This window comes from Poecilia mexicana, unplaced genomic scaffold, assembly GCF_051168715.1.
Source record: "Poecilia mexicana isolate PSO_F unplaced genomic scaffold, ASM5116871v1 scaffold_14, whole genome shotgun sequence".
Taxonomy (NCBI): Eukaryota; Metazoa; Chordata; class Actinopteri; order Cyprinodontiformes; family Poeciliidae; genus Poecilia; species Poecilia mexicana.
The window spans coordinates 20,933,852-20,955,072 of record NW_028263383.1 but is presented as its reverse complement, the minus strand read 5'-3'; the positions used below and the strand labels follow the sequence as shown (position 1 = coordinate 20,955,072).

The following is a 21,221-nucleotide window of genomic DNA, read 5'->3' as shown; positions in this document are numbered from 1 at the left end:
GCAATGAGTTCGAAGTGTTGACTTGGTCTCCAGATTCCTCAGATCTCCCCAACATTTGTAGGATGATCACTGAGGTCAGGATAGTTTTGGCAACACAAGAGTTACCAGCACACGTTTAAGCTTGTGGCCACATACATGTTCTGGTAAAAAAAAAAAAAATATATATATATATATATATATATATATATATATATATATATATATATATATATATATATATATATATATATATATATATACTTGACAAAAATGTCCTAATTTGATGACTTTCTGGCCAGTTTAGAACAGACGTCATGCCTTCATTGAATAAACAGTGTGTTTAAGTTTCAGGACATATTTTCTAAATAATTTAGCTCCACTGGCTGCCTGAGAGGGCTGCTGTCAGCACTGCAGAGCTACTTTGAAGCTTCTTATCAACACATGCAGCCTTACCATCAGAATGATGGAGTGGTGGGGAGAGGAAGCCTCGGCGATGGGGGAGATAGGGAATGATTTGTGAGACAGGCGAAGGGAAAGGAAGACAGGGAGCGAGGCGGCAGTGCAGAAACACTGAACAAAGTTCGACATGTTTATTCATTCTGGTCGGTGTGTGCGTTTCTGCTCCTGACTGAGAACGAAGGGAGATAATGAGGTAATGGTGCTCAGCGAAGTGTGACGGAGAGACGGCGGATATGAAGCGGGAGACAAACGACGGAGGACAAAAGCAGCTAATTGAGAGTTGCCATTTAGAGATGTAGAGCCATCAGTGGTAAGATGTGTGTGCATGCATGTGTGTGTGTCTGTGTGTGTGTGTGTGTATTCAGACATCTTCCTGGAGAGCATAAAACAATATGAGTCAAACTTACTGTCAGAAAACAACATGAACAGCATCCACTGTAGCTCCAGTGAAATATTTACAGAACGGTGGAGTGTAAAGCTTTGTTTAAAAACCATTTAGCACATTCAGCGTTTTTAGAGACAATGCAGCTCTTTCAATGTTCATGACACTGATTCTAGAATGCAATTTTTACTTTGTTAAAGCAAATAAAATGACACACACAAAGCAAGAATGTTCTTCAAGGCAGACATACTGGAAAACACTTTCACATTGTTTTGTTTTCTTCCTTTTGATGCTTGGTTTTATATTCTGTGAACTCATCAATACAATCTGAATGTGAGACACTTACCACTGGAATGACAGATACACTCACAAACAAAACCATTTGAGCTCCAGGAAGAATATTCTGTTTTGATCACAATTTGGTATTCATGCATTGAAAACATGCACTCAAAAGTGGATCATCTAAGGGTGTTTGATACTGAATAGTTATGTTATGATAATATCAATTCAAACTTTATACTAATGAATATTCAAAACTAAATACCATGTTTGAGACTGCAGCAAACAGACAAACATTTTCATTGTATTGAACTGAGTATGTTATTTCCAGGCACAAAATACCCAACGTCTCTCCATGGTCGCAGTTCCTTTATGTTAAAAGTTGCATCACATTTCTGCATTTTCTAAGGACTTTTCACTGCTACCCACTTCATTGACACATTTAAACTTTTAGCAGTCTCTCTGTTTTATGCTCAGTCATGATTGCTGATGTGAATCTTTAACAAAGAATGTATTAAGAACAAAATAGAATTTAACTATAATAAAAAAAAACAATAATGATAATAAACTGGTTCATTTTGCAAATGAGCAGAAATAAAATTGAACAACACTTAAATACCACCAAAATTTGAATACAAAAACTACAACAAAAATATTATGAATTAACCTTATTCCAATACTGCAAAACACATTGTTGCTTTCTTGACTAAATCTGATTATGGCAAAGACCAGAGGGGTGAAGGAGAGTGCAGGCAAGCTGCTGGACAATACATTGATTTGGATACAGTTTCTTAAAATGTTTCTTTTTTTTTTGGATGAAAGAGAAAAGCTCCAGTGCAGCCATGTTATCAGAAGGCAGGGTTGGCAGATTGCTGATTTCCACAGCCAGCTCTGTTCCATCAATGTCGAATTCATGTCCAGTACTCAGTGTGCAGTCTGTCACACTGGCTGTGCAATTCCCCACCATTCAGGTTTTGGAAGCTGAGCAGTTCTCCAAACTCACATCGCCTGGTTTTGAAAGCTCTTCTTCAAGGATTCAGTGGTTTTAACAATAAGCACATTAAAAATGTAATTGCTACAGTTTCCATTGCACCTGCCGTGGGCTCGCTTTGGTGCTTCTTGGTATCTTCTCTCTTCTCAGCTTTAGCAAAGGCTGAGTGGCAGAAAACTCACTGTCTTTGCACCATATCAGTGAATCCCTTGCCTTCATGAACAGCATCAGTCGGTATTTAGCGTGGTTTAGAAAGTCTTAGCATAACGGTGTGCAAAAGCAAATACAATGTAACCCAAACTGTTCTGCAAAGTTTGGGTTTAACCTTCAGGTGGGACAGCAGCCAACAATTGACCAAACTTCAGGACAGCACCTCAAAACTGATTTTTAAAATACCACACCAAATATTAAACTAATTATTTAGATTATAAAATTCAGTGATTTGCTTTATCACCTAATGAAGCTAATTATGTATTGAACAAAATGGACACATCCTAGTGACAGTTAGGTCTTTTCCCTCTAAGATTACAAAGCAGATATTTGTAGACTTCATAAAAAATAAAAACATGCATTTCTATTGGTTAATATACTGTACAACCAAATGGTTGCAAAAAACTAATCTTTGTCAATCAATGTGTATTTTCTATGAGAATGTAGTTCAGTTTCTCCACTATTTGGCATGAATGTATGGAATTGTACTTTCTGTTTTTTGTCATACTTCTAAACTTAAAAGTATAAATCTTGTGAATCAGCACATGTAAAGCTGGTTTGTTTACATGCCGACATTATTAGCTGTGTGGGCTAGCTAATATATTATCTAAAGTATATAGACATTTACAGGATTGATGATTCGCCACATCACATCATAATGAGCCACAGGCAGCAGATGTCTGTTATTCAATCAACTCTGTCTTCATAGAATATATGACATTTAAATCAGAGGTAATGGCACAGAAAATTAATATAGATTCACTTTCAAGAAAAATTTAAACTCTTGACTGAAATTAAAACAGCTGAAATTTCCACATCTTGTGTTGTCTTTATACAATTGGAGATACAGTTCATAAATAGAAGAAAAATTCTGGTTATAGCAACAAAAAAAAACAACAAAAAAAAGAAAGAAACATTTGTTCCTAAACTGTTTGACCTCTACCCAAAAAGTCAATGCCTTCATGTTATCAGATGCACTTTTTTCTTCTTTATTTATTTTTGGTAATGTTTGATACATCATGCTGTACAACTTAGTGGCTCTGGGTGTTGATTCATGGTGGAGCCCTGATATCCACAGAGGTTAGATAACACAAGCATTCGTGAATAGCTGGAATCTATACTTGAGACTCCCTTTAAAAGCACTTACAAATGCCTATTGTAGTAGTTTAAAATAGGCAGCACTACTGCAGAAGCTATAACATCCATGGTCTTCCGTGTCTCTTAGGGGTCCAGCAAATCAACTCCAAGGGAAATTAATAGATTAGTTTCAATAGCATGTCAAGTGGGATTGCTTCTCATATCAGGTCTTTCCTTTTTATTCATTTTCTCTAGATAATGTTTTTGTATGACTTGATAGGTTGTTCCTATCAAGATTCACCAAAGGTGTTCTATGACTTTAAAAGATAAATATTTTGAAAAACATCCAAAAAATGCATGAAGATGTTTGAATTTAACCCTGTGTCCAGAATGTGAGTCAAGTGAACAACGACGTTGGACTCAGGAGGAAAATTAAGAGAGTAATGAAGTTCTCAAGGACGAGGGGATAGTTTGGGAGAATAAATGAGCAGCTCTGGTTACTGGTGATGTGCCAGAGTCTGGGGATTAATTCACTACATACAACGTTGATTCCAAGACTAATTGAATTTTGGTGAAATGCCTCAGGCTGGCTGCGGCCAGAGGGAGTTCTCTTGAACACCTATTTCAGTGAATTCAAATACATTAGAAAATGCTGTCAAATCTTTCAAGTTGAGACTCAAATGTAAGCATAAAGAATTCAAAATGTGAATTTTGCATAAAATTTAAGCTCAACTGTCCAGTAGACTCTGTATCCTAAGACCAGCTTTCCTGAAACAATCATACTCTACTGTGCTGTAAGTGAGGATTTTGCAGAGTTAGAATGTCTTGGTGATTCGTTCATAAGGATGATAAGCAGAATGAGGTCCCAGTTATTAGCGGCTAAAATGATTACTGGGTGGAATTGAGAGTTTTGATGCTGCTCCTCTGAATCAAAAGAAGTCAGCAAAAGTGATTCAGGCGCTTGATGATGACTTCCATTTGGGTTTTTTAACTTCTGGGTTTGATAGGGCCTACGATCCCCCAAGAGCAGCGGGAGAGAAAATGGTGGAAAACAATGGATGGATGGATAGAATGATGGATGGATAGAATGATGGATAGTATGATGTCCTTTGGGTCATTCCAGAATCTTTTCAAAGCTCTGAAGTGACCTCAGCATTCTCATCCCTCTTTGGTCCTCCCCGGCACGTTTTAATAAAGACTAATGTGTTTGCCGACATCAGCTCACTCTCATTACATTGATTAATGGCCTCCTTGCGTTTGGTAAACAGTATGAGCTGTATTCCATTTCATTCAGGGAAATTAACCAATCATAATTAAATGCCTCGATCGTATTCCCTCACCTCTCCATGAACAGAGCCTTTTCACACAAGGGCCAAATGTGCTCTGATTAATTTTTCCTCGTTTTCTGTCGCTACCAGGATGATGTAAGCCTCTTTGTAAGGCGTTGCGTTCATAAAGACACACAGCCCTCCGTGTAATGGTCCGTTTTTAATGGGAGTGCGGGAGCGCATGCAGAGGACAGCGTTCCTTGGCGTAGGAGGCTGACCTCTGGGACACCCTCTGTCCTTGCTGCAAAGTCACATTTCACAGTGCTTTGCAGGTCAGACAGTGATGAAGAAAGTAAAGATGTTCTCAGTAAACATAGCTGACCCTCAGTAGGTTCAGATGGAATCTGCAAAAAAGGGAGAAAAGGCTGTAACTTGAAATCACTCCAAAAAGGCTGAAAGGATTTGATTTGGGATTAGCTTTGGATGCACTCATAACCAAGCAGGGTTTTTTTTTATTTTTTTTACAACAGTATGCTTTCAGAATGAAAGGATTAGCTCAAAAAGGCAGCAGATGTTTGTTAAACTGAATTTAACGCTGCATTGCCTTCCATCTTGGCAGAAAGTTGTGTCAGAAGCAGAGTGGTTAGACCTGTTGAAACAACAAGAATCAGGTTTTTTGGGTGCCTGGAGACACTTGAGTCATTGTGGTGTTTGAATTCATTAAATCTGTTTCGTGAAATCTGTTTTCAATTCATAACTGGTTATGTCCAATTTCAATCCAGTACAGTTCAGTCAATGTTTTCAAGGAGAGGTAGAAATGATTTACCAAAAACAGTCATATTAACTAAGGGTGGTAAAGGCTGTAAAGACAGTACGTCTTTACAGTCTGTAGTTTTTACAAATAGCATTATGAAAGCTGTAGAAATAACTTCCCTACTGCTTTCATCGTTTCCACTCATACAAAAAGCTAAAAGGATTAGAACTCCTTCTGATTTCTTTTTCTTTTACTGCAGGTCAGGGAACATTTATAATTCCCGCTGTGCAGTGCAGAAATGCAGCACAGATAGCTCTGTACTTGGCAGGGAAGCAAATAAAAGTTTTTCAAAGATAAATTGAAAAGGTCAACATTTCAGACAGGCGGCATTGTGGCTGTTTGTAAAGAAGCTGTCAAAGTCATATGTCATGTTTTGACTGCTTTAAACCACTGAGAGCTCTGAGAGCCAACGTTCTTATCATCCTTCAGCATTCAATCCAAAGAAGAGAATAAAAAATGAAAACCTGAATTATCCCTCTTACCTGCAAGAATAAGCGTTAAATATATATACTGTATACACTGATATAGAGTGTACTGCCGAGGCTGTGTGTTCAATATTGCATTAATATTAGTTAAAAGCAGTTTAACCTGGTTAATATATACAGCTCAGATTGACAGATACATTGGGGCTTCGTCTGCAGTAATGATGGGGTTGGTCTGGGGTTTAGTGGGGAAGAAAGTCGAGCTGAAAGCAAATAATGGGTGTATAAAATACAAGTTTTTTAAAGCAATTACTGTAGCCAGAAAAATGGAAAAAAGTATTGACCCCATCCCCATCATTCCCTTTTCTTCTGTGCAGAACACCTGAAGGTGGCCCTGGAGGATTACATGACGAGAATACCCAAGGTTCGCATCCTGAGGACGAAGAAGAGGGAGGGTCTGATCAGGACTCGGCTGCTGGGAGCCGCCGCTGCTAAAGGGGAGGTCATCACCTTCCTGGACTCTCACTGTGAGGCCAACGTCAACTGGCTGCCGCCTCTGCTGGGTGAGGAACACACAAAGGAATTCAAAAATGTCTGCCATTTATATCGCACAAGGATGCACATTTTAATTTAAAGCTGATCTATTATGCTTCATTGAACAGGTTAGAATAGGTCTATGGGCTATACGGCAGGTTCATTTTTTTTTTTTGCACAAATTCATTCTGAGATAATGAGATTTTAGTCTGCTTAGCACTGCCAAGTGGTTTCTAGATTGTAAGTCAACAACAAAAAACGTATCTTTTCCAGCAGCCATTGTACAGTGGTGAAATCAGCTGGTCAAACATACTGCAGCTCAGTTGACTTAACATGCGAGAGGTTTTTGAAAGGGCTCATTTTCCAGACACCAAAAATCATGAACTTAGTGACAAAAGCTGTTGTTCTTTCTTAAGCACCTGAGCTATTTTTAGAAGCAGTAGACACGCAAGTGGAAGTAAAAAAAAAAAAAAGTGCAAAATGTGAATTTTGCATCCCCTTCTGATTTTCTTCAAAGGATATAATCATGGCAGTTTTGGCATGATGATTAGCATTGTTCCAGTTTCACATCCACCTTGCAGCTTGTAACTGGAAGGCACAACCACAAATATCCATTTTATCTCAGTGTCTCAAATGTGTTTGGAAATCTTCCAATCATGCACATTTCTCAAAGCGACTCACTTAAACTACTTGTAAGTTTGTTTCTTTAGATATCAGTGGGGGGCTGTTTCCCCTCCTCTCAAAAACTTCAGTTTTATTGATTATCTTATAGGTAGGGAGCATTTTATGTTAAACGTGTCTAGAACAGTTTTCTAGAAAGTTATTTGTTTTCTGATTTCCTATTCTGATGTATTTTGTCCCTAAACTTTAGGGTTTTAAGTATCACATTTTTTTGTTTCCAAACAATACCTGTTTAATAATTTTAGAAAAGTACATGTAGTAAACATAATATGTTTATTGCCTAACATTTGACATTTGATGACATTTACAGCAATGTTTCCTTTTGAAAATCTAAGAACAAATGAGGCCATAAATCACAAAAGATTATAATCTTTCTTGTGTTTCCACAGTGTTAGACATTGATACTTTAACTTTGTATTGATACATGGTCTGTCACTACTGCTGAGTAGAACGCAGGCAAAACATAATAAAGCAAACAAATTTTAACAAGACTGTTTTTCAAAGAGTAACAATCTGCCTAAATATAGCCACATTTACAGCAAAATAAATTCATAAATTTTGGTACTTTTAATTGCAAAGTATACTGCTGGCTTTTTTGGTTCTAAAGAATACTAGCTTTTAAATTATACATGTTAACCTTTCATAGGTGGTTATAGGTTGATTTAAAGCAAATGTAAAAGGTTGGCCTAATCCTCTAAAAATACTGATTTCCACATAGTTTTCATTGTGCCCAACTCTGCCAGGCCACTAGGCTGATTTTTTCAATTCCATCAGAAATACACTTTCAGTTCTCAAGGCAGCAGCCCAATTTGACACATCAGAAATTATATCAGGTCATAAAAAACTTGCATAGAATTATAAAAAGTTGTGATTTTCCTAAAATTTCATAACTCCTGGTGTTGATCATGCTTTGAAACTCCTTTCTTGAAAGTTGAACCAATCAAGTGGCACACTAAATGACAGAGACGTTTACAGGCACATAACCCCCACTGAGAGGCTGAGTGCCTCTTCCCCTGCCTCATGGATTTGCTCACAAACACATTCTCACTTTCTCAATGACCCTTTTTGCCATTAAGGACGAGTGTTCAGCTCAGCACGACTCCAACTAATTTCACAACAAAACGTTTAACCCAGGTTACCGCCACATCGAACTCTTTCCAAATCAAGTTGGGATCAGATGAAAGTCTGTCACTTGGATTGGGGTAATGCAGCTACAGTATTCTAGAAACTATCTGGTAAAAAAAGTTACTCAAAAGCTCAGTAATGGATCAAAACATCAGTCATTTAATATTTAGAAATGACATAATCAGACAGACGAAAATATAAAGTTACGTGGGAATTTTGGTATTTTAAGGACCACAATGTAAATGACTCATATAATATAACTACAAAATAGTAAAATCAAGCAAAAGAAAAGAACATCCAAATCAACTTCTTGCAGTAGAATACTTATGAAACTATAGGAAAAACTGCAAGTGTCAAAACAAGCCTGTTCAGTCAGGGACGTGAGTCACAGTAGAGAATCCAAACACTTTACTCAAGCGATACTTCACTATAAAATTACTTCCATAAAAATAGAAAGCATAGCATAGTAAAAATATGCCTACAAGTATGTTTTCCCAAAAAGTTACTTTTTAAACATATTTATACTTCATGCAGGTGAGTAAGTAAATGTAACTAGTTGAAACCAAAGTGCAGTAACTGAAAGAGAAAACATCATAGTTGACTTCTTACTCAGCTAAGATGGGAGAAAGTAAACCTCACAGAAAACACTCTGAATGTCCTTTTTGAAAAAAAAAAAAGGGAAATAATCCAGTCCCTTCAATTATCTGTCAAATGACTTGAAAACATATTTGCATATTATTCAGAATATTCCCCTGCTGTAATTTTTTAGACACAATGAAATGTGTCCCTCTGTGCTTTTTAGACCGGATTGCCCAGAACCGGAAGACCATTGTGTGTCCCATGATAGACGTCATCGACCACGACCATTTTGGGTACGACACACAGGCGGGGGACGCCATGCGGGGGGCCTTTGATTGGGAAATGTACTACAAACGGATCCCCATTCCTCCAGAGATGAAGAGGGATGATCCCACTGAGCCGTTTGAGTGAGTAGCAGCAATCTTCAGAAATGTGGTGGCATTGTACCATAAACAGTGGAGTAATGACTCCACTGTTATAATGTAGGGTTAGGGTTTGACCGGGCATTATACTAACCCTAGGGTTAGTATAATGCCTTATACTAAAATACTTAGTTTGGTAGATTTCTCTCTACAGTTTTGTTGGACATTTTGAAGTTGAATTTAAAAAGGTGATGCAACTGAAGCAATGTAATTTTTTTTTTAATATAGCATATATTTTTACAGAAAGAAATGTTTTTGAAAGGTGAAAACAAGAAATGATCCTGATGACTTAATGAAAATTAACTGAAAAAGAGCAAATGCAGAATGAAACAATGAACTTTGTCTCATCTGCTTAGATTGAGAGCAGTGCTTCACTGTGGACATTACAAAAATAAATTACAGTTTAAACTTTAATGTTTTGAATATCAGAATATAATAAAAAAGACAAAATTACTAAATACACAGCTGTACATGGAAACAATGAAGCAATCTTGGAAAGAAGAGTAAAAATTGCTCAACTATAATTTAAGAAAAGATGTACAGAAAACAATTAAGATGTATTACTGCTAAAAAATATTTTCAAAAACCGTTGAGTTTTGTGGTTTATTCAGATTCTTTTCACACAAGTTTTTGCATTTTCCTTCATCATTTTTAATAGTAATTTAGTGTTTGATAAATATTGTTTGGGCTGCATGTTCATAGTATAAACATCCTACCTAAAACCTGGTAAGGTTCTTGCTGCCTATACAAGAATAATATGTCATCAGCCAGAAGTTATCATGCTATGACTATTTGTATTGTGGATTAAAGGTTTTTATCTCCTTAGCTCTTCTTACTAAAACAAGAAGTTAAAAATATAACATTGTACTGACTCTGGTGTTCAAAAGACTCCCATGAATATCTTCAGTATCTGCTGTGTTGCTTTGATTGTGTTCATGTCTTGTAAAAACTGCAAAGACCTGTCGGTTTTTCACAGTGGGGATCTTTTCTGCTTAGTGGTCCTGTGGTGTGAAGAAAGCCCCAGAGGTTTTCTCTTGGCTGACTGTACAAAATCTGGTTAATTGATCTTCCTCAGGGACAAATTTGGCAAGAAAAGACCACCTTTAGGGATGCTGCCTCCGATCTTCTATTTAATCAAAGCCCAGTAGCTATAGCAACGTTGAGCACATTTATGCGCAGTTTGTGTATTTCTTGCACTGGATAATACAGTTGTTGATGGGTAGACAAGACAGATCAGCTTGTTTAAGTAATGCATTTGCCAGAAGGAGATTTCATCGAAGGCTGACACAAACAAGTGTTTGTTGCTTCACTTGCTGCCCTAATTCTTTGCCTCAGGTGTGCAGCAGCAACAGTCAGGTTCAGCAGCCGCTAACAACCCTCCACTCTGCAGCTCACAGAGTCTATAGCTCTCTGAGTGGTACTCTCCGTACATCGTTATGTGCTAGGAAGTCGTGTCGCTATAAATGCACAATCTCCTTAGAACCGTCTACAGGTTTAAGCAAAGCAAATAAAGGAGACTCTCCAAGTAGTGTAGTAATTTATAGTTAACTTAGTTACAACTTATTAAAGCCTAGTTTGTGTACCAAATATTCTCTAATTGCTTGAACAACCATCTTGTTGATATTGAGAAGATGCTTAAGGAATATTTAGTTATTGGATTCTTGTTTTCCTGGAAGCAAAACAAGGATCTATTACTTAAAACATACTTAATATAGCAAGTAGGTCAATACAGTTAAGCCTCAAATTAGTTCTAACCTTTGCAGATTTAGTAATGTTGTTTTCATTCAACCAAAAAGGGTGTTTCTGCTAGGAAATAAGATCTGTATTTAAAATGCACACAACCCAAAATGATGTACAGTATAAACTCAACAGGCTCATATGCTCCGGTTCTTATCCAAGACTCAGAAAATATACCTTTCATAGTCCAGTAGCACCTCCCGTCGTCAAAGCAATGTGTAACTGTTCCTGCTTTACTTCATCTTCCAGGTCTCCGGTGATGGCAGGTGGACTGTTTGCTGTGGACAGGAAGTGGTTCTGGGAACTGGGAGGATACGACACCGGGCTGGAGATCTGGGGAGGAGAGCAGTACGAGATTTCCTTCAAGGTGAAAAGGATAAATGTGTTCAACTGAAAACAGATATTTACATATGTTTGAAAACAAAACAAAAATCTCTAGAGTAAGCCGTTTTGCCACCAGATAAACCAGACAAAATCTTTCTGGTTTTAGGTCAACTAAAATAAGCAAACACACAAAACTGAGACTAATATTTTTGTGTAGTTTCTACTGCAAATATCCTAGCACATTTGATATAAGACAAAACTAGCTTACAAATAACTTTTCAGCAAGATAGTACCTTGTTTTAAATAAATAATTCCTTAATATTAATGCTTAAAAAAGTACTAGCTGGAGTAACAGAATATTCCACATATAAAATACATTTTTCCCGTGATGAAAGTGAAATAATCTCTCTGTGGAACAAATACTTTTTCATCAATATTATAAAAGTATTGACCAAGTATATCCTGCTGAAAAGTTATTGTGAGTTAGGTTTGTCTTATTTCAACTGTACTAAGATGTTTCCACTATAAACTAGACAGAAAATACTTTGTGGTATTTTGTGTTTTTACGCCGTACAAAAAGTTCTGAGTAAGCATTAAGGTAAAAAGATCAAATCACTTTCAGTCTGTTTGGGTCATAAGCTGAACGGTTTGGAAGCCACTCATTTGACTTATTGTCAAACTGACTGTTAGTGATTGTCTGCCCTTTTTTTATTATTTACCAAGAGGATATAGATAAAGTTAATCTTTTTCCTTGCTGCGACCAATTACAAGGACTTATTCAACTGTTAAAATCAGATGATGGTCACAATTTTCCCTAAAAATGTTGAATAAGCAAAAATATGAACTTGTGTTTTAAATATAATTGCCCCCTTCTCCCCACCCCCTCCCACACACACACCCTTAAATGTCTCTTAATTTTGGTGAAATAGCATAAAAATTGAAATGACACATTACTCAAGCAGTGGTTTCATAATTAAATGTCTGTACTGGCATTGATTATCAGTTAAAATTAGATGGAAAATATCTGTATTACACACATGTAATCCAAATAAGTCTGCCTTGGAGCTAAGCGCTCTGTAAGAAGTGAAAATTCCTTCTATTTGTAGCTTTGAGTGTGAAATGAATGACAAACCTCCTCCTGACCCAGCGACGGGCACAGCCAGAAAGGCTCTGATGTTTTTAACTCTCATCTGAAGCTTTTCATCTTATTTAAGTAATTAGTGAGATAATATCCCACACCAAGGTTATTATTTCAGCCAGGATTATCATGGTAAGAAATTATTCTATCAGCACATGCCTTGCTGTGCCTCCTAGGTCTACTTTATGTGCTCAGATATTCAATTTGGTTTCGTCTTTATTAAGATCCCCATTAGCTGATACGCCACAGACAGCCAGTCTCCTGAGGTGAGGAGATTAACAGGCTCTCATACTAATCCCTACAAGCAAACTGCTGCTCCCACCGACAAACCAGGCCCTGCTTGTGTGTGGAACACAATCGTTTAGTTGGTTAATCTGGAGTTCCATACTGGAAACACTGGTGTGGGAGCGCTGAATGTCTCCAGCTCACACAGCGAGCTAATGTCTGAACATATTACAGACTTGCATGCATAGTAGAGGGATAAGACATTTTCACAATTCACGCATCTCACACACACACACACACACACACACACACACACACACACACACACACACACACACAGAGCCGCTCTTCAGACACGATTTATTAAACTAACATTAAAGATCCAAAAATGTGTTTATTTAGTGAATGAGAAGAAAAGCTTCTAAAAGCTCAATTTAACCTCAGCAGATGACCTCAGCAATTACGTAAAAGCTCAAAATTCAAGATCTTTTTTATTTGTATTGCAGTGCAAACCTCCTCAGAGTTCAGGGTTTCTACTCCATCTGGAAAAGGGTTGAAAAGTATGGAATCTAATCCACAATACTCTGTTTCATTGTCTGTCTTCTTCCTTCCGTCCTTCCTTCTGTCCTTCCTTCCTTCTGACTCTCTCCATGTTCTCTTTGCCCTCCAGCTTCTCTTTCTTCCATTTTGCTTTTGTTGTGAAAGACAAAGCCCCTTTTTCCAGTTTGCCTGCTTTGGTTAAGTCGTCTTTTCTTTCTCATCCTTTTTGTTTCTCCTGGTTTATTTTCAGCATCAGGAGCCAAGCGGGAGAAGAATGACTCTTTTCTTTACGTTGAAGGAGGATTAAAGTCAGAAAGCGCACTTCAGTGTCTGCTATGTCACATAATGAGTCACAAAAAACAAACCAAGAACAATTTCTAAAAGGGAGAATTGTTTTTGCATTATTGTGATTTAAAAGGAATTTAAACCTTTGTTGAAGAATTTGAAAGATATTTCAGGAATTTTACTCCTAACAGATTCTGCAGCTTTTGCTTGTGTTGTGTAAACTACCTGCCTTCTTTTGTTGCCTTGAAGTTGCGTCTCATCAGCAGAGATTTTCAAGCCAGTCAGATAAAACCTTAACATCAATTTCACACCTTATTTTAGCTTTTTTCAGTCAACACGCCCATGTGTGTGTTTTTGTAGGTGTGGATGTGTGGTGGCCGGATGGAGGACATCCCTTGCTCCAGGGTGGGGCACATCTACCGGAAATATGTCCCCTATAAGATTCCCGGCGGGATCAGCTTGGCAAAGGTAGTGCAGCACATTTTCTAATAAAATGTTCATTTTATAGATATTAGGTCTGAGGGCAGAGATTAACTGTACTAAGTGGGGAGATAAGATGCTAGAGACCGCATAAAATGTCATGATTTAAGTAAAACAAGTTACTTTTGGCAAAAAAAATACATCATTTTAGGAAGGTGAAGATATAGATTATACAGGATATATTTTAATGTTGTTTTCATAATAATCTTCCATTATTTTTATTTTAATGTGAGTCAAAATTTGTTTCAGCAGATCAAAACTTTTCAAAGAAAAAAAGAATAAACATGTAACGGAAATAAGATTTAAAATTATTTTTATTGCATCATCAAATGTCCACTTTCTTGTTAAATTAAGCCTGTGCATATTTTATTAATGCAGGGTTTCTTTAAATACATAACCTGTGCTCCTAATCCATTTCCCTTCAATTATTACTTGAATTTGGTTCATTAAACATAAGTAAAATGTTAGTCTGTTGGAATATAGGAAATAAGATTCATCCACGGCAAAAATAAAACCAAGTTCAAAAGCTGTTTTTACACAATTTATGTTTACAATACAGCTACAAATCAGCATATGTATCTGTTGAACTTGGAAATGTGAATATTACCTGAGAGTTTTTGTGTTCTAGGTGCAAAACCATCACATAAAAAAAATGATTTTACATAAATACTCAAACAACATCTGAGTTTCTCCACAGAGATAAATGAATCCATGAACCAAACTGGACAAACTTTTGTGCTTTTGCCTTAAATTAAGCAAACAGATTTAAAACAGGCTGTAAATACTCTGCAACAGGAAAAAGACGGTGGAAAGTGTGATCGGTTGCAGAGGAGTTAGATAAAGAATGCAGTGCGGTTTGCATTATTCTCTCTCTCTCTCTCTCTCTCTCTCTCTCTCTCTCGGTGGTCTTTCATTTGTGAGATCTTCTCTGTGGGCCTACGCAGGTGCAGCGATGAAGAATGTGCTTCAGTTCCTTTGTTTTTAAAGCACCGCCACAGAATGGATAATTCTCCTAAAGAGCTAAATCATCTGATATTCAGCCGAGCACCATTCATTATGTATGCCCTTCGCCTCTCAGGCTGGAATGCAGCTGAAGGTTCAGCTCTGTTGTTTTATTCCAACCAATGGTGTTAGCAGTCGGCCTTTTTAACATGAAATTGTGATGTCACTATTTGTAATGCAGAAAACTTTGGCCTTGTCTTGTTGTTTCTCACAGCTTTAAGTGATTTTCTCCTTTTTAAAGGCTCACTTTGGTTCAATGCTGACTGCTTTCAGTATCATAAGATTCAATAAAGCAAAACATGCTGGTAGAATTTTAAAAAATCAATGAATTGTTGCGTTTGTATGATGATATGACTTTAATATAGTGTTAACACGGAGCGATTCGATGGATTGCAGAATCTCAAACGGGTGGCGGAGGTGTGGATGGACGAGTACGCCGAGTACGTCTACCAGCATCGGCCCGAGTACCGCCACCTGTCGGCCGGAGACATGACGGCACAGAAGGAGCTGCGGAGCCGACTGGGCTGCAAAAACTTCAGGTGGTTCATGAGCGAGGTGGCCTGGGACCTGCCAAGACATTACCCACCGGTGGAGCCCCCCGCCGCTGCATGGGGGGAGGTAAAGGCAAAGATGTCTTTTAAAGTTGCATCACTGCATCCATATTGAGAGTCCATAATGACTCAATGCCATGAAAAAGGCATTAAGTTAATAATTGTACTAACATTTATGGAATTATTTATATTTCACATCAACTTTAATTATGCTTCAAATTTCAAGAAAGATGAATTAAGGAAAACCAGAAGAGCAACTTTTAAAGGGAAGTGTAGCTTGATGATTAAACGGGCAGTGTTGTGTATTTTCCAAACACATAATGACATTTCATAGAAAAATCAAGTAACTACTTTGCCTTCATTTATTATATCTATCAAATATGACTTAAATGAAATTTTACTTGGTAATTTAACGCCTTGAAATTGGGTCTCTGTTTCTTTAAAAACTCATGCTCTTTCTGAAACACCACCTTCAGGAAGTCATCACAACGTCCCTCCTCTTATTAACCCTTTAACAACATTTTTGCCAGTGTTGCACTGAGATGTAGCTAAACAGATGTACAGTTCCATCAGGTGTTTGCTAATTCTTGCTGGCTAGTCTGAAGGAGTTGAGTGGTGGAGTAACGGGGAAGGGCTGATCTGTGGGGCTGAAGCTCAGAAGTTTGGAAACTGAAACACAGAAGAGGAGCTCCATCCTTGGAGGCGGACCTAGGGCCAACCAGGCTTTTTGCACACCTGAATTGGAATAAGACCTGGAATCTTATTCCTTCATCAGACTCCAGGTCTGATGAAGGAATAAGATTATAACATTACAATTCAAAAAGTGAATTTTACATACTACTGCCCCTTTAAAATTAGGACAATTTATTCCCATCTGAAATCTTTACGATCACAAACAGGCTAACATCAGATGCACACAACAGCACATCATTACACAGCATGCTGAAGGGGTTTGATTATTATCAAACACTTTATGAATGTGAAGAAGAATTTGAACTTCTTTTCTGGATTTAACCAAAAGCCAATGAAGGGAAGCACTAGAGGGAGAAATATGAAATATGATTTCTGTTTTTAATTTCCTTCAAACAGTGGTTCTTTAAAATATTCACAAAGCAAACCTGATATTTAAACATCTACATAGCTAACTACCCAACATAAATCATTGTGATAAAAGTTATCCATTGAACCCCAGAAGCTCAGAAATGTAATGCAAACCCCAAAGCCTGGAGGGGGATCGCTGCTGACCATGTTCTGTGTTTAATCTCCTTCTTCAATCATTTTCCTGCATAATAAGGCAGCCACAGCTTTAACTGCTCCAGAAAAAACACCTGCTGCTGTTTAGATTGAGTGTTAGTCAAATTCAAGCTTTTAATTGCATGGGCGATATAGTGATGACATTTGTTTGCAATAACATGAATTCCTGACCTCTCACCCACAAGCTGTGGCTCCCATCAGGGACTCTGAGCTGCACAGCCAGGATCCAAAGGAAAGCCCAGACCCCTCACATGTGAAATGAATTAAAACTAAACTTCAAAACAGCAGAACGAGGGCTTATTCCACATTTTATGTATTTCTAGAAATGTCAGACAAGTAAGTAAAAAGACTGTCATTTTGTGCAAATCATATTCTATATTTTTCTATTTGTTTGTGTTTAGATAAGAAATGTGGGAAGTGGGATGTGTATGGAGATCAAACACTTTGTGTCTGGGAGTCCCATCCGGCTGGAGACCTGTGTGAAAAGTCGAGGGGAGATCAGCTGGAGCCACGGACAGGTAGCTGTCCATTAACCAAACATTTACATCATCTTGGATATAATGTGTGTTGTTAGCTTTTAAATTTAAAGTTGAATCACTTAAAACTGTCTGCTTATGCAAATCCAAGAAATAATCTTTAAGTGACATGTCAGTGTCACTTAATATAATTAATAAAATGTAAGTTTGTTGGTCTTTTAGAGGACTAGCTTGCATTATTTCACCATTATCAAGATATTATTTGAAAATGGTTTCAGTACAACACGATCATTGTTTATCACATTAAGTACATGGGTCATTTAGTGTCCAGCAATATTTGGAGCATCACCCACAGACAAGGTACAGCTGATGTCGGCTGTGTGTGTGAAAAGTTTGGGGCTTATTGCTTGAACTGATGCTGTCGATATGCGTTGCTATTTATAAATCCAATAAACTTTATGTTGGTGGTCAAATTTAGAAATTTTTTTTCCTACAAACAACTTAGGGAAAAAGTTGTTTGCAAAGTTGTTTGTATTATCACTTATTCAGTGATAATAAGCAAATGCTTATTATCACTGAATAAGCACTCACTTATGCAGTGAGGAAATGCTCAACGGCTTCAGTGTTTTTGTTTTGCACAGGTCTTGACATTTGGTTGGAGGGAAGACATCCGGGTGGGTGAACCCAATCACACGAGGAAGGTCTGCTTTGATGCCGTCTCACACAACAGCCCTGTTACTCTGTACGACTGTCATGGCATGAAGGGGAATCAGCTTTGGCGCTACAGAAAGGTACAGAGCTCCAAAACTGCTCTTGATTTTCTATAAAGAACCAAAATTGAATCCAGATATCTGAGTATCGGCTTTGATGCTAAATTTAACTGCTTAAGCATGCATTCCTACTGGCTGTAGTTTGAGAAGAAGGAACAAAGTATTTTAAGATCTGTGGTTGTTTCCTGTTCTCCAGGATAAGAGTCTCTACCATCCCGTTAGTAACAGCTGCATCGACAGCAGTACCAGTGAGCGCCGAGTGTTCATGAACACGTGTGACCCCACCTCTCTGAGCCAGCAGTGGCTGTTTGAGCGAACCAACGCCACCGTGCTGGAGCACTTCAACCGGGGCACCGACTGAGGTCAGGGGGCAGCGAGACGAGGCATCTTCCAAGGAAAAGATCATGAAACTGTGATCGCCTTTGTTCAAGTGAGTGTCAAAACAAAAAAAACTATGTATCCAGAAGTTACAAAATCTATACAATTTGTATGAAACTTAATATATTCAAATCTCTGTCTGTTTAGAGGATTCCTGCCCCTTGCATAAACTTGGCCAATTAAAGCATCTTTGTGGCATCAAGTGTCTCGAATCATAATTAAAAAAGCAATATTTAATATCAGATATCAGTATAAGTGATATTGATATCGGATTTTTATTTTGCTCTTATGGACGCTACCAATATTAATCTATATTACATATATTTCTCTACCCTTTTCACACTTTTTAAAACAACCCCTTAAAATTCTGCTTCAGCTAAATATCCACAATCACTGTCACAAACAAAAACCTCCATCAGTTATTATTATAGGCTCAATTTCACTCACTGGAGCGATACGGATATGTAAACAAATGACAGTTAAATCAACAAACTGATGTTAATGCTGATATATCGTTCGTCAATAGTAATTTGGCTGCGATTAAACACACAATGGTCTGAAATAGGAAATTAGAAGTGGCAGAAAGCAGATAACTGATTGTAACAGTGAGACCAGGCTGTTCACACACAGCACCACCAGCAGACATAGAGGGACAAAAGTCCCATAGTCCAATAAGACTTTAAATAAATACCAATAAATTTACACCACTTAAATAAAAATGGAAATAAATATAGTGGATAAACAAAATGTATAACTAAGGTGTAATCATTTTAAACCACAATGATTTAAATTGGTTAAATCTACTGAATTAATTTAAGTATTAGCTATTATTATTTTATATTTATATCACTCCAGGCCATCAGGTAAAAAATAAACAAGAAAGAGAAAATTAGAGAAAATATTTTTTTTTTCCTACATTTACAGCAACATTTTATTCTTAATTATTTCTCCAGTTTCAGCACCTGTTCTCCCTTAGATAATTAGTTTTTTATGCACACATTGTAAGATTAACATAAATACTTGGAGAATCAATTCTTAATGTATTTTTAATTTGGTAAGAAGGACATTTTTGAAAGTTTGTTTCAATATGAGAAATATAGAAAAAAATCTATCTTTGTTCCTTGTCTGTTTCCAAGATAAGACTGGAAGTTCCAAGACAGAAGTTTGCTGCTTCCCGATCATTTCCCGTGGTACAGCAGAGATCCAGCGCCCCGGCTGACAGCTGAAGCGTTGTTCAGACCAAACGCCTCGACACCCAGAATCCAATCATGCAGCTCAAGCTTGTGATGTGGAAGGAGGTAAAAGAGAGACACGCTTCCCTGAACACCAGCTACTCCTCACTCAGTCTATCTTCTGCCCACTGAAATTCACTTGCCAAGAAATAAAGATAAAAATTGATTCAATAAAAAAAATTAAAAAAAAATATCTGAATTGTATTCTGTCCTTCTCCAGGGTGGGAGGACCGCAGTGAGATCTGTTTGACCTGCGGGAAACCTGAAAAGCTTTCAGAGACTTTCAAAGACGGCAAATATTTGCTGAGAGGCGCGCTCCTTTCATTGACAGGGTGCATCTGTCTGCACACACTGGTGGATTGGAGGGGTGATTTGTTCTTTTGCATTCCTTGGTCTTGTATTTTTCTATTGCTGGCATGTTTGTCATTTATGGTGCTAAACAGCTTGTGAAAGCAGAAACTGAAAAATTGATTCATTCCTGCCCAGTGAATCAGAGTATCCTTTTTTTTTTTTAAAGGAGCAACATCTTGTTTATATTCATCTTTACAGTAAAAATGTTTTTTTTTTCTAATATGTAATAAAGAAACCTAATCACAAAAGTTGACTTTGCTGCTCTTTGTGTTTGTTTTGTTATTCTTCACTGCCTGCAAATTATGTGCTGTGGGCTTTAACATCAAATCCTTAGTGAGATAAAGAAGAAGATACAAATACAAGTTGCAACATTTCAGAAAGGGTTTAAAGTCATTTCAGTGTAATAAAAGCTTAGTTGGCTCTGAAACGCAACAGACTGGAGAGCAAAGTTTAAAGCAGTTTTAAGTACAAGATAAAAATAAAGATAAAGACAGAAAAGAACAGGCAAGGAAAAAAATCAGGCAGGTTGACAACTTATATTGAAACACAAGTAACATAACAATACACTCTTCAAAAGGAATGATCCATATCAGGAATTGTTACTGTGGACTTCATGGTGGTTCAGTTCATAGCACTGTTAGTTTGTTTACTTTGTTTGCACAAAAATCCCCCAACTCAATGTCAGCCTTTATCTATGTGAAAATGGTGACAAACTGATTGTACAACAAACATCTTTGACACTGAATCATATCCAGAAGCAGGAGAGGAAGAGCCTCCAGCACAACCGAGAAGAATTCAGAAAGTGGTTTCTGGATGATAAGTCAACAACAAAACACTTGTCTTTTTTCAGCAGCCATTGTACGTACAGTGGTTAAACCAGCTGACCAAACATGCTGGAGTGGTCTATGCCTGCTGATTGTGACTTCATAATTGGGAGGTTTTTGAATCGGTTTGTTTTTCAGGCAAGCACTAACTTCCATAAAGAACCTTAACTTTACCAGAAAATGGCTGGATGATTTGTTAGACTGTTTCTAGAAGCAGCAGAAACTCAAATGGAATTACAAAAATGTACAAAACGTGAATTTAGTGAGGAGCAAAATATTGCTGTGCTTTGTGTTGTTATTTTCACAGGATGTTGCCGTTAGAAGAGGTAGATTTAGATAGAAAAACACTCAAAAAAAAATCTCCTGGACTTTACAGGAGTCATAAAGGCAAACAGCTGAATTTTCCCACACAGGAAGGAAGCCCATGGATAT

The 21,221-nt window shown here is 37.4% G+C and overlaps 1 protein-coding gene across 1 annotated transcript in view; it reads left to right on the top strand.

Annotated features, from left to right (window-relative positions):
• LOC106916508 (polypeptide N-acetylgalactosaminyltransferase 10-like) overlaps positions 1–20,213 on the top strand; it is a 53,378-nt gene extending 33,165 nt beyond the window's left edge. The window contains exons 5-13 of the mRNA XM_088012335.1: positions 6,259–6,444; positions 9,024–9,207; positions 11,209–11,326; positions 13,832–13,939; positions 15,350–15,571; positions 17,160–17,276; positions 17,876–18,025; positions 18,201–18,434; positions 19,519–20,213. Of these exons, the coding sequence (XP_087868461.1) occupies positions 6,259–6,444; positions 9,024–9,207; positions 11,209–11,326; positions 13,832–13,939; positions 15,350–15,571; positions 17,160–17,276; positions 17,876–18,025; positions 18,201–18,365 (1,250 nt within the window). The 3' untranslated portion in view covers positions 18,366–18,434; positions 19,519–20,213. The remainder of the gene's footprint in view (positions 1–6,258; positions 6,445–9,023; positions 9,208–11,208; positions 11,327–13,831; positions 13,940–15,349; positions 15,572–17,159; positions 17,277–17,875; positions 18,026–18,200; positions 18,435–19,518) is intronic.
• Positions 20,214–21,221: the final 1,008 nt, after the last annotated feature.